This window comes from Plasmodium vivax, chromosome 13, assembly GCF_000002415.2.
Source record: "Plasmodium vivax chromosome 13, whole genome shotgun sequence".
Lineage (NCBI taxonomy): Eukaryota > Apicomplexa > Aconoidasida > Haemosporida > Plasmodiidae > Plasmodium > Plasmodium vivax.
In genome coordinates this window covers 381,338-392,499 of record NC_009918.1, presented here as the reverse complement: position 1 = coordinate 392,499, position 11,162 = coordinate 381,338, and the positions used below count along the sequence as shown (strand labels likewise).

The following is an 11,162-nucleotide window of genomic DNA, read 5'->3' as shown; positions in this document are numbered from 1 at the left end:
AGACACGCACGTAAGGAGTGGTGTTAACCGGGCGGGGAGAAGAAGACGGCGCAATTGTAGCTGCAATAGCAGGCGCGTCCGGGGGGGGAAGTAGCCCCGCTCCATTAGGAGCACACGCGCGATGGGGCCAATTAAAAGAAAAGTTGGCGTTCACGGGGGTACGCCTGTGCATAGAGGCACATTTCCTTGCTTACCTACCGCCTCACGTATGACTTACTTACCGCTTCACTTGCTACTTCCTTACCGCTTCACTCCCTCACCGCCTCCTTCCCCCCTAGAGGAAGTTCCGCTTGATCTTGAAGGGGAAGCCCATGGTGCTGCTGAGAAAAACGGACTTCAAATTCTTCGAGTTGAAGTGAAAAAACTCCAAGCTGTCCAAATGCTCGAAGAGGTGGCAAATGTTCTCCCGTATCTCATCATTTGACATGTACACATCCCCCACATTTAAATTTAGGGTGTTTAGCTTGTTCAGCTTAAAAATGTATGAATTCCCAAATTTGAAGAGCTTCACGTGCTTTTCAAGTAAAAATTCGCTCACCAATGTTCCGGACTTTTCATTTGGCATCAGTCCTTTACTTCCCACCTCCTTTCCAACACGCGCCAGTTTGTGTATCACGTCATTTGTGCATAGTAAGAAATTATTATTTTTTTTCTTCAGCCTGATTTCTCTTTCTTTAATTTTGCTGATCAGGTCATCTTCCCCAACGACGTCAGCACCTGGGGTGTTCACATGGAGAGGGTGAAAATGTGCAATGGGGGTGGCAGTGTAAACGCTCCTTTTTTGGGGGGCGCCCCCTTATGTAGACACCAATATGTGGGTATAACCCTCCAAAAAATTGGCTTCGCTGGGGATATTCTTACCTGAGTCGGTGGCCCTTTTTTGAAGGTCCCTGTTCGTCACCACGTATACTTTTTTTTCCCTTTTTTTTTTCAAGTTATGTGGAAATGTAATGAACGTCTTCAAGTTGTCATTTTTGTTCATTTTGGACCTCTTCTGGTTAAAGGACAGGTAAATGTCGATGCTCTCGACGAATTTATGAACGGCCAACGTTTTTATTTTCTCGATCGCTTCGTTTATTGCATATTCGCTGTCTCTCTTGGGTAAAATGTCCAGAAAATCTTTGTACTTTTTTAGAATCTTTTTTTCTTTTTTTTTTAGCTTGACGCGTTGGGTTGGCTCCCCGGGGGGGGGAGGCGCAATTTGTGTCGCCTTCTCCAACTGGGGCGGAGGCAGCTGCGACGGTGGCAACTGTGGACGTGGCGCCGTGCTACTCCTCGCCGACCACGGGAGGCGCCTCCTCTGGATGGTCTCCTCCGTGAAAATGCCGCTGAAATTACTCCATCTGCTTATGTCCCTACCGCCGCTGCCACTTCGAACGTAGGACTCCGTACCAGCGCTGAGCAGTGAAATGTAAAAAAAAAAAAACTCTACAAGTATTTTGTACCCATTCTGTTTAGTCATTATTTTTTAGTAAGTTTGTAAAGAAATATATTTTTTCAAATGAGGAGGCGATTTTTCCAGCGACGCGGTTTGCTAAAATGGAAGGGGTGGTGAATTGAAAAAATGGAGTGCTAACTTATGCTCAATGGTGAGCACGTGCTCGTGTTTGCATAAGGACGCGCTCACTGGTATGTTTTGCATTCCAATTGCATGTCACTCGTAAGACCGCTATATGTGAGCTGCGCAAATGCCATTCCTCCGGTACTGGCACGGTGTGAACTACTGTGGGGTATAAACCTCGCACGCTTAATGGGTTGCCTCTTCCCCTCCTATGAACGTATACGTGCCTACGCGTTGTGTGTAGCTACAGTCACTTAGACACAGTCACATTTGTGTTTGTTTGTTTTTTTTTCACTTCCTCTTTGTTCGTACCATGGGAAGGGAACATGCTACTTTGGGGGGGAGTCACATCCGAACGGGTTTTCTCTTTTTGGTGAAGGCGGTCTACCACTGGTCGTCATTGGAGCTTCCTCTTTCGCTGCTTTATTCCGTACAGATGTGGAAGCCCCTTTTCCGCGAGAGCGTTTGTTGGTATGGCTCTGTCATATTAGGCGCTGACGTGGGCCGCATGAGTGGGAGTGCACATGAGGGAGAGCATACGAGAGGGTGCTGGAGAGAGCACACAGATGAACGCACGCGTGCACTTCTAACCCACGTATGCACTGAGTTCACCCCCAGAATGGCTCAGCTGCTGCGCAACCCGGCAGGCGGTCTGCGTGCCATTCCCTTGGGACGGGGGGAAACCACTACGTGTGCTCCACAATGTGCCCTTCGAAACGTGCCTTCCAAAATGTTCCCCCCAAAATGTACCCTCCACAACGTGCATACATGCATATACACACGTACGCTTATCACAGAGCGTCAATATTCTTAATTTTGTTCCCCGACGGATGGGCACTGCGAACACATTTTTCAAAAGGCAGCAATGGGGGGAAAAAGCTTAGAAATGTGCAGGGTGACGAAAAAAAAAAAAAAAAAAAAGCAACCCTTCCAAATATACCCCTTAAAAAGGAGAAAATAAACGCAATCGCTTAAAAGTGTGAAGCGGCGTGCGGCTGTGATGGGAGCGAAAAAAAAAAAAAAAAAAAATTCAGAACAGTGTACTACTTCCAGCACATTGTAAATTTTTCCCTATTTAAAAAAAAAACATCCGTTTCGTAGTTTTTTTTTTTTTTTAAAGCTCCATGTATGCTAACCCGGCGTGCGGGAACATATGGGGGGAATTTTTTTTTCTTTTTACTAATGTGTTGTATGGATATTATGTGAATACATTCGTAGGCAAAAAATACGCCTACTTACACGTTTGCTTCTTAACCTACGTTCGCATCGTTGCCATTTTTTGTGGCCAACAAAATGAAAGCGGGTTAATACACGTGGGGGTGGCCTTCCCCTAATCGTAACCTACATAGAAGAGAAATTATAAAAAGGAGTTTTTTTTTTTTTTTTGTATGCATATTATGTATGTAACTTTTCGTGCGGAGTGGGTCTGACGAATGGAGGTGAAAATAGAGCTGCCCCAATTTTGTGTCGTTTGGCCCAGCCACATGTCCGTTGAGGCGAACACCCCAAGTGGCGACGTTCTCATTTGGTGAAGCGCAGTTGGGTGGCACACACGACAGCGCGATAGCGTCACCGCCATTCTGGCGAAGGTCCCTTCTGTGTAATATATACATGGAGGGACAAGCGAAAAAAAAAAATCCATCCTTGAAAACAAACAGGAAAGCAAATTGGATTCGCTGATTTGTGCTTCAACGTATGCTATACGAAGGAGTACATATCATTCACTCCTTAGGGGGAGACGCAAAAGTTTATTGACAGCCGAAGTGGCCACACAGAAATGATCGATTAAATCAATCCTTTTCTTTCTTTCTTTTTTTTTTTTTTTTTTTTTTTTTTTGCCCGTTTGACCAAACTGCAAAACTGCAAAGTTGCAAAGTTGCACCATTCCATACACACAAAATTTTCCAAGGGAGAGATAAACAAACATGAGTTACAAGATAGCCGAAGGGTCATTTACACACCCCACTTCCCACACGCAGACGGTCGAAGCATGTGTACGTAATGCACGTAATGCACGTAATGCCACAATTAGCTAAACATGGTTTGGGGAAGTGATGATGAGAATTTTTCGAAGCACAAATTTAAGAAAAAAATTGAACATCGCCCGAGCCGCGGTTCCTCGTTCATTGGGGAATCGAAGGGGAAGAAGGAAAAAAAGGAAAAAAAAAATTCCCCCCTTGTAACAAAAGAAAAGAAAAAAATTTTGGAGTTAAAAAAGGAAAAGCGAGCGAAACGGGGAAGCTCCGTCGAAGGAGACTCCCACCCACCCCGTTGGCTGCTCGTCCTTTAGCTGCTCGTGTTGGAGGGGGCAACTCGGCATGTTACTCTTACGCGAGGTGTGTATAAGCACGTGCATGCGCATCTTATAGGCACATGTGCGCGCTCGCCTTGGTCCTCGAATGGTTTCATCGCGCTGCACCGTGGTGTACTTATATAGGTTTACACACGCCACCGCTTCGATTTCCGCCTCGATTTTGGCCTCGATTTCCACTTCGATTTGCTTGCGGCCCAGTCAGATAGACAATGTTGCTGAAGCAGTGCATCGTGAACTACCAGCTGCTGGTCAACTGCCGCGACCTCCTCTGCGGCCATGTGAGAATTTTCGGCGTCGGCAGGGGCCGCGGCGCCGCGCACGTGGGAGGCGTGAAGAGTGGGAACAGTGTGAACAGCGTGAACAGCGTAAACCGCGTAAACCGAGTGAAAAGTGTAAACCGCGCGAGAAAAGGGAGAAGCACCCCGAAGGTGAGCAACGCCCTGAACGCGCCAAACTTGACCAACCTGCCAAACCTGCCCAACCGGCCAAACCGACCCAACGCGGGGGACTTCCTCTTCCTGCACAAAATCCCCTACCGCGCGAGCACCCCCCACGCGCTGAAAAAACAGAGGAGCGACGCACCAAAGGGACCCCAAATGAGCAGCCCACAGTGGATAACGCACATGTCCAGGAAGTGCAGCCGGTGGAGGATACGCCTGTTCTCAAGTGAAAGCCAAAATGGAGGGAAAAAAACTACCTGGGGAGGAGAAAATGAAGGGGGTGCTGGAAATGACCAAGGGAGGGAGGACCCCAAAAGGAACATCAACCGAGCACAGCAAACCTTCCTCAACATACGGAAAAGCTTGAGGGAGTCATTTGAAAAGAAGCTAAACGAAAGCGCAGAGGGAGGTGTGTCCATAAGGGATATTTACAAAATTTTGAAGAAGGAGAGGAATTACCTAGCCGTGGCGCTCCTCTGCTTGTTAATCTCATCCCTGGGGCAAATGTTCTTTCCCATGTGTATAAGCAAAATAATTAACATGTACGGAGGGAAGGAGGAATCATTAAGGTACGTAATGGACGAGGTATACAAAACGGTGTTCCTAATTATAGGGATTTCTACCTTCAGTTTTTGCCGCATATATTTTATCGAAACGTCTATAGAAAAAATTACAAGACGGTTAAGAAAGGACCTGTTTGAAAATATACTGAATCAGAAATTGTCTTTTTTTGAGAAGCAGAAAACAGGAGAGTTAATAAACAGATTGTCTAACGATATTGAGGTTTCTTCGAGGGTACTAATCACTCTTTCCTTTGGAATTAGAAATTTGATTGCGGCCATTGTTGGAGGAATTTGCGCTTTGCATATATCTCCAAGTAAATTATTTCAGTCATTTTTGCTCCCCGTTTCTGCCGCTCTACTAATTGGTACCACTTATGGCAAAATTGTAAAACAGATTAGCATTTTAAAACAAGAGAAGTTAAGTAACTGCATCGATTTTGCGTCGGAAAAAATACACAACATTGGAAACGTCAGATTGCTTAATGGAGAATCTTTTGAAAAAAAAGAATTTACAAATTATTTAAATGAAGTGTACAAAGCAGGGACTAAGTATTCTCTGATCAAAGCTGGAAACCACTTCCTCTTCGTTAGCATCATTTCGCTTTTTTTGCTCCATTTGATTTATTATGGGAATTATCTCATTGCCAATAAGTATATAAACACGGGGGATTTATTTTCCCTAATTATGTATTCCCTCTTTTGCGGTAGTGGCATACAGGGGGTTATGCAATCCATTGGAGATCTCCAGAAATGCATTGGCTCCTGTGCAAAGGTACTTCAAATTATTAACCTCCCCAAGAGTGAGTTCAACGAGCACTGGTCCAAGGACACAATTCGTTTCCTCAGAAATGAGGATTACTCCATCAGGTTTGACAGCGTTTCGTTTTCCTACGGCGCGGATGAGGAGATCGTTCCGCACGGCAAGCCCTCCGCCGCGGGCGACCTCCTTTCGCGCAGTGGGAGTAGCGGCAATCGTGGCAGTCACGACAGTCGCGGCACCGACAGCACGAGCAGCACAACGCGCACAACCCACGCGGAGGAGAACAACTACGCCCTGAAGAACGTCTCCTTCTTCCTGCCGCACAACAAATCAGTTGCCATTGTAGGCAAAAGCGGCAGCGGAAAAACCACCATCCTGAATCTGCTCTCCAAAAAAATCACCCCCAACGCGGGAAACATCCTCATAGGCAATTTCCAAATCGAGAAAATCAGCTCCTCGGCGTTACGCTACATCCAAGGAGTAATCACGCAAAACCCTTTTCTCTTCAACACGTCTATCCAAGACAACCTGCTCTACCCCCTCAAGGCATATGAACAGATGCTGCAGGAGCAACTCGTGCTCATAGAGGAGGAAAAAATTTCCCAAAGGAGTACCAAAAAAAAAAAAAAAAACATAAATTCGTGCAGCGGTACCAAATCAGCAGTGCTCAACAACAGGGCGTATGGAAGCACCTCCCAATCGGACGAAGTCGCAGTGGACGACTTGGACGAAATACACTCCTTTGTCACCAGGGAAATACAAAACGTGCAAGAAAATTTAAAAAAAATTACTCCAGATATGTTGAAAGATACTTATAAAAATTTTCATATTCATGACTTTTTAAGTAAGTACGCTCATTACGACGAGGTGAATGTCGGGGTGGATGGATCTTCCTTGTCGGGAGGACAGAAGCAGAGAGTGTACCTTGCTCAGAATTTATTTAAGAAAAATAAAATTCTCATTTTGGATGAACCCACATCTTCGCTAGACAAGTTATCCGAGAACATAATTAACGAAGCGCTACTGAAATATATGAAGGGGAAAACGTCCATCATTTTTACCCACCGGCTGGACCTCCTCAATTTCGTTGACTACATCGGTGTGCTTAATGATGGCTCCATGGTGCAGTTTGATTTGCGGGCCAGGGTGCTCGAGAAGCCCTGCGACATTTTGCGCCAGATACTCAGTCAGAGCTCCTTCTAACGCGTAGCTGTGCGGAGTTGCCCTTGAGCCCAACGGGGCGTGTGGATCGCGCCTCCACACAAATAGCTCCTCGCTTTTATAAATACCTCCTTGTGTGTACCCCCCCACATGTGTGCTGCGCGCCATGTGGACCTCACAAATTAATTAGCTCTTTTTTAATTCCAAGCGTATACCAAAATGGTGCGCTCCCTTTGTGCGTATTGTTAACACTCGCAGTGCCTACTCTTATGTGTTTATTTTTTTTTTTTTTCCGTGGGGCGCCTTCGCCAAAGCTTTTCAATTTTTCACACTCGCTATTTCCTACGCGCATTTTTTCCTGCGAACGGGAAAAAGTGCCTCCCATTTTGCGGCGCGTTATATTCTTGCGCACTTCGCTTTTGCGCGTTACATTTTTGCGCTTCATATCTGTGTAGCATATTTTGTAACCCTTAAAAAGTGGCATCTGGCAGTGGCGCGTCGCGCGTTATTATGTATGCAGTATGCACTCCTGTGCAATGGCAGTTGGCCCCCTGAGATTATCAACTGGCACGCCATTTTTGCAACGCCTGTGGGTGGAGCATATATGTACGTACAGCGTGTAAACTCTTTTAATTATTCATTCCGGATGGAGCCACATCCACATGTAACGAAGAATAAAAAAAAAGAAAAAAAAACTCCGTTTCCGCAGAGCAAACGTAAAAGTGGCAGATAACCCCGTTGCTGCGAATGAACGGATGATATGACTCGTTTGGGAAAATCCAACACTTCGCGCTTTTAATACGTTACGTTTTTATCAGGCGGGTTGAAAAAATGAGAGTGTGAAGTTTAGAGGCGCCGCTCCGCTGCGAATGAGCAACCTCTCCGCTCCACCCACCAACCGCTCACAGAGGGAAGACGAAAGAAACTAAACAACATGCTGATGTGCGCAGGTAGGAAGCGGTTTTATTTTTCGCTGCCCAGCTCGAGGGCGTTAAAAAATATTGTAAAGTTGCCCCTACTGGAAAGGGAAGATAAGCAAAAAATCATACACATATGGAAGGAAAAGTACCAAAATGACAAATACGTCGTGGCAGATCATATACACATAAGCAAATATGAACAGATTAAAAATAATTGCAAAAATAATTCCCATTTCATTATTCCACAAAGGAACCAAAATGGCTACATAAATTTTTACTCGCAATTTATTGACCACAAGTTGCTATTCATAACAGCTCTGGAGGAATATAATAAATTGCGGGCAAATTCAACGCCATATGTAACGTTGCATTTTTTTGACGAACTGAAAAGTAGGGAAATTATTTTAACAAAATTAAACATTGTAAATAACGTAATTACAAAAAATCAAGCCATTAAATTTTACAATTATATCCTGTCCTTTTATTCGGACGCGAATTATTTTCCATACGTGTGCAAATTTAACAACGACAGCAGAAATTTTCACTACGATGCGTTCATTGACAAATTTAAGCACCTCTGTTGACGTCTTTTCGTTTTGCGATGTGGCCTCTCCCTGATTTTCACTTGTTCATTCGTCGTATGTCGTCCCAGGTGACGTATTTGCCTGCGGGGGGTAAAGAGGGTACAAGCGTATACGTTTGTGTAGGGTTGCATAAATTTGCGTGGCTCGCCCGGGCGCCCCTTTACTGCCACGTGTTTCCGCACACGTGACTTTTATTTTTTTTATTTTTTTTTTTTTTTTCGCACCTTCGCTGGGCTCCTTCAAAATGTAGGAATTTTGCCTGGGAAGAATAAAAAGGCGCGAGGAATGTGTTTTTGTGCCGTGTGTACAACGAGGTGTGAATTCTTCGAAGCTGCGCGCAGGGGTATCCCTCACGGGGAAGGAAGCTGTTCTTTTGATCAACCCCGCGTTTACTTAAATACGCGAGATGGTATGCCCGTGCTGCGTTACAGCCACGCTGGGCACGCAGCTATACAGGCACATGCGTACACACACACACGCATATGTACATATGTACATTTGTCCATACATACATTCACGTACATGTCGGAGCAACGGACACGCTTTCAAGAATTTTTTTCTAATATTTTTATCATGCGTTTTAAATTTTCATCCGTGCAAACTGACAAATCTTTGCATCTACAAGGAACATTTTTTAAGGGTCCCATGATGTGTAAATTGCACACACACATCTGAAGGGGAGCACCGTAAACGGAGGTGCAAAACACGGGGGGCTCGTGTGCGTCGCGAATTGTACCTTTCGAAGTCGTCACTCATCTGTTCATTCAGAATGGTTTCATTTCTGCGCGGGTGGTGGAGGCAGAGCGGTTGTGCGTTTCGTTTGGACGCACGTGGGTGCAAACATACATGCGTACGTACATGCATAGGTACATACATACGAGCGCGTTTTTTTGACTTACAGATCTTGAACAAAGGGGACATTTACCTACAGGGGGGAAGGCCATTTTCGCGAGGTGTGTGTATACAAAATCGTGCACGGAAATACGCGGGTGCATGCGCATGGCGCCACTTATAGCGCGAGAGAACTTACATTGCCCTTGGAGGGGGGATCTCCCTGTAGCTGCGCCTGCCCGTGATCATACAGGCCCTTGGAATACACATTCGACGTGCTCGTACTGCCCAACTTGTTGGCACTTCCGGTGGAGGGCGATTTTCCAACGTCGTCCTTCACATTCAAGATGTCGTTCATCACTTCTCTCGCCTTATCCGTCATGGTGGTCTTCTCCGTCAGGATCTTTTACGGGAAGAAGGGGGGAAATGTAGTGTGGCATCAAAGGGGTGCCCAAAAATCATTGCACCTGCATGGACTTCTACCCCCACATGGGCATCTACCCCCACGTGTGTAAATGGAGTAATGCTGCGAGACTCACCTCCATGTAGGCCTTCCGCCTGAAAATTTTGTTCACCACCATGGAGGTGTACAAGCCCAGGGAAAAGGTCAAAAAAAATCTGGACATGGGCGTGAAGAATTTCTGGTTCCTTTTGCAAAAGAAGTACACTAAAGACGCATTTATAACCCCAGTTCCTATGCTATAATTTGCACACTTGTAAAATTTTTTCTTCTCCTCCTTATCCAAAATGTACTTGTTTTCGATCATCCACTTGCTCATGTTGTATTCGAATATTCTCCACTGCTGCTCCTTCATGTCGATCTGGAAAACGTGCAAAAAAATAAAAAAAAAAGGGAGGGGCATATAAGGTAAAAATTGTGAACATGTTCATACGCTATTTTCTCTCTTTCAAAGGTAGCCATTTTTTCAATTCGCATTGATGGGCATCATCATGTAGGCAAATTAACCTTGACCGGGCCGCCCCCCTTGTCATTCTCCATTGTGCTCATTCCCAACTAGACAAAAAAGTGGTCCTCACAAGGGGATTCTTTCGTACGGGTGGAGTTTGCTTCGAGGTTTGCGCGCAAAGTTGTTAACTTAACTCATGTTTTGAAGTGGAAGCGGCGAAAAGGGGGGAAAAAAGGGGGCTCACAATTGGGGTAATCCTAATTGGGGGGGAAATTAACGCAGCTCGGAAGAGGAAATACATATGTCCCCTTTATGTTTACAAAAGGCGACGCGTTTCTTGAAGTTATGCCTTTTTTTTTTTTTCCCGTTTCCATATTTATATGCAACCTCCACGTACTAAGAATGGCCCAGCTTTTCCACACTTCAAAACGAATCACTTTTTTGTAGCGGGAAAAAAAAGGTACAGCAATTGACGAGGTTAATTATTGCCTACGTTTTGTGGGGCCTCCTGAGGTAACGCGCTGTGCTCACATTTTTGTTCACCTACCTATATGAGCATGTTTCCTCGGGCGCAATTCGGTTCATGTGACGTTCTTCCACAAGGCAGAAATATCTTGTCATGAAACAGAATGGCCTTTCTCCCCCCTTGGGACGTCACGCGTGCTCACAGGTACGTTTACAGAGGTAAGTGCAGGTATGTTTACAGAGGTACGCACATCGCAGGTAACGGTTTAGCGAAGCTGTGACCGATGCCCGGGCGCGCTGCGCACATTTCCGCTAATAAGTGTTCCTACTGGAGGAATGCAAAAGGGGGTCTTACAAAGCGTTATGGGGCCCCCAAAAAAAAAAAAAAAAAAAAAATTGTACACAATTTGCAAAGCGCAAGGGGCGCAAAGCATTTAAGCGCGCGAGGAGTGCCCCCAATTTGGCTAGCTACTTGGGGGGGCACTTAAGGCAAACAGGATGGGGTTCCCTCGTTTGTGTTTCCATGTGCCTCCCCCTGCGACGTATCGGATGGTAAGCACAACTGGTCAGATGCCCTGCACAACTGCAGTTGCAAATTAAATGGGCCACGCGTCTTAGCGGGCCTTGTGCTGCCCCACCGGAAGAGGGGGCCCGC

At 45.6% G+C, this 11,162-nt stretch overlaps 3 protein-coding genes across 3 annotated transcripts, besides 13 other annotated features; 1 reads left to right on the top strand and 2 right to left on the bottom strand.

Moving 5' to 3' along the window:
* Nucleotides 1–274: 274 nt before the first annotated feature.
* PVX_084525 (50S ribosomal protein L1, putative) lies at nucleotides 275–2,434 on the bottom strand (the record flags this gene model as incomplete). Its single annotated transcript, XM_001616522.1, has 3 exons — nucleotides 1,874–2,434; nucleotides 826–1,534; nucleotides 275–717 (listed from the first exon to the last, which is right to left on the bottom strand). The coding sequence occupies exons 2-3, from the start codon at nucleotides 1,460–1,462 to the stop codon at nucleotides 275–277; spliced, it is 1,080 nt and encodes a 359-aa protein (XP_001616572.1). The 5' UTR covers nucleotides 1,463–1,534; nucleotides 1,874–2,434.
* Nucleotides 1,716–1,738: a microsatellite.
* Nucleotides 2,056–2,075: a microsatellite.
* A 131-nt stretch (nucleotides 2,435–2,565) lies between the features above and the next one.
* Nucleotides 2,566–2,585: a microsatellite.
* An 88-nt stretch (nucleotides 2,586–2,673) lies between these two features.
* Nucleotides 2,674–2,693: a microsatellite.
* A 317-nt stretch (nucleotides 2,694–3,010) lies between these two features.
* Nucleotides 3,011–3,083: a microsatellite.
* A 315-nt stretch (nucleotides 3,084–3,398) lies between these two features.
* Nucleotides 3,399–8,303, top strand: PVX_084520 (ABC transporter, putative; the record flags this gene model as incomplete). The annotated part of the gene is made up of 2 exons (XM_001616521.1): nucleotides 3,399–6,824; nucleotides 7,708–8,303. Exons 1-2 carry the CDS (start codon nucleotides 4,085–4,087, stop codon nucleotides 8,301–8,303), a joined length of 3,336 nt encoding a protein of 1,111 aa, XP_001616571.1. The 5' UTR covers nucleotides 3,399–4,084.
* Nucleotides 3,462–3,501: a microsatellite.
* Nucleotides 5,032–5,055: a microsatellite.
* A 292-nt stretch (nucleotides 8,304–8,595) lies between the features above and the next one.
* Nucleotides 8,596–8,625: a microsatellite.
* Nucleotides 8,626–8,848: 223 nt separating this feature from the next.
* On the bottom strand, nucleotides 8,849–10,472 carry PVX_084515 (hypothetical protein, conserved; the record flags this gene model as incomplete). Its single annotated transcript, XM_001616520.1, has 6 exons — nucleotides 10,102–10,472; nucleotides 9,674–9,955; nucleotides 9,334–9,537; nucleotides 9,203–9,228; nucleotides 9,040–9,084; nucleotides 8,849–8,921 (listed from the first exon to the last, which is right to left on the bottom strand). The coding sequence occupies exons 1-6, from the start codon at nucleotides 10,141–10,143 to the stop codon at nucleotides 8,849–8,851; spliced, it is 672 nt and encodes a 223-aa protein (XP_001616570.1). The 5' UTR covers nucleotides 10,144–10,472.
* Nucleotides 8,865–8,920: a microsatellite.
* Nucleotides 9,247–9,284: a microsatellite.
* A 389-nt stretch (nucleotides 10,473–10,861) lies between the features above and the next one.
* Nucleotides 10,862–10,967: a microsatellite.
* Nucleotides 10,968–10,984: 17 nt separating this feature from the next.
* Nucleotides 10,985–11,006: a microsatellite.
* A 68-nt stretch (nucleotides 11,007–11,074) lies between these two features.
* Nucleotides 11,075–11,095: a microsatellite.
* Nucleotides 11,096–11,162: the final 67 nt, after the last annotated feature.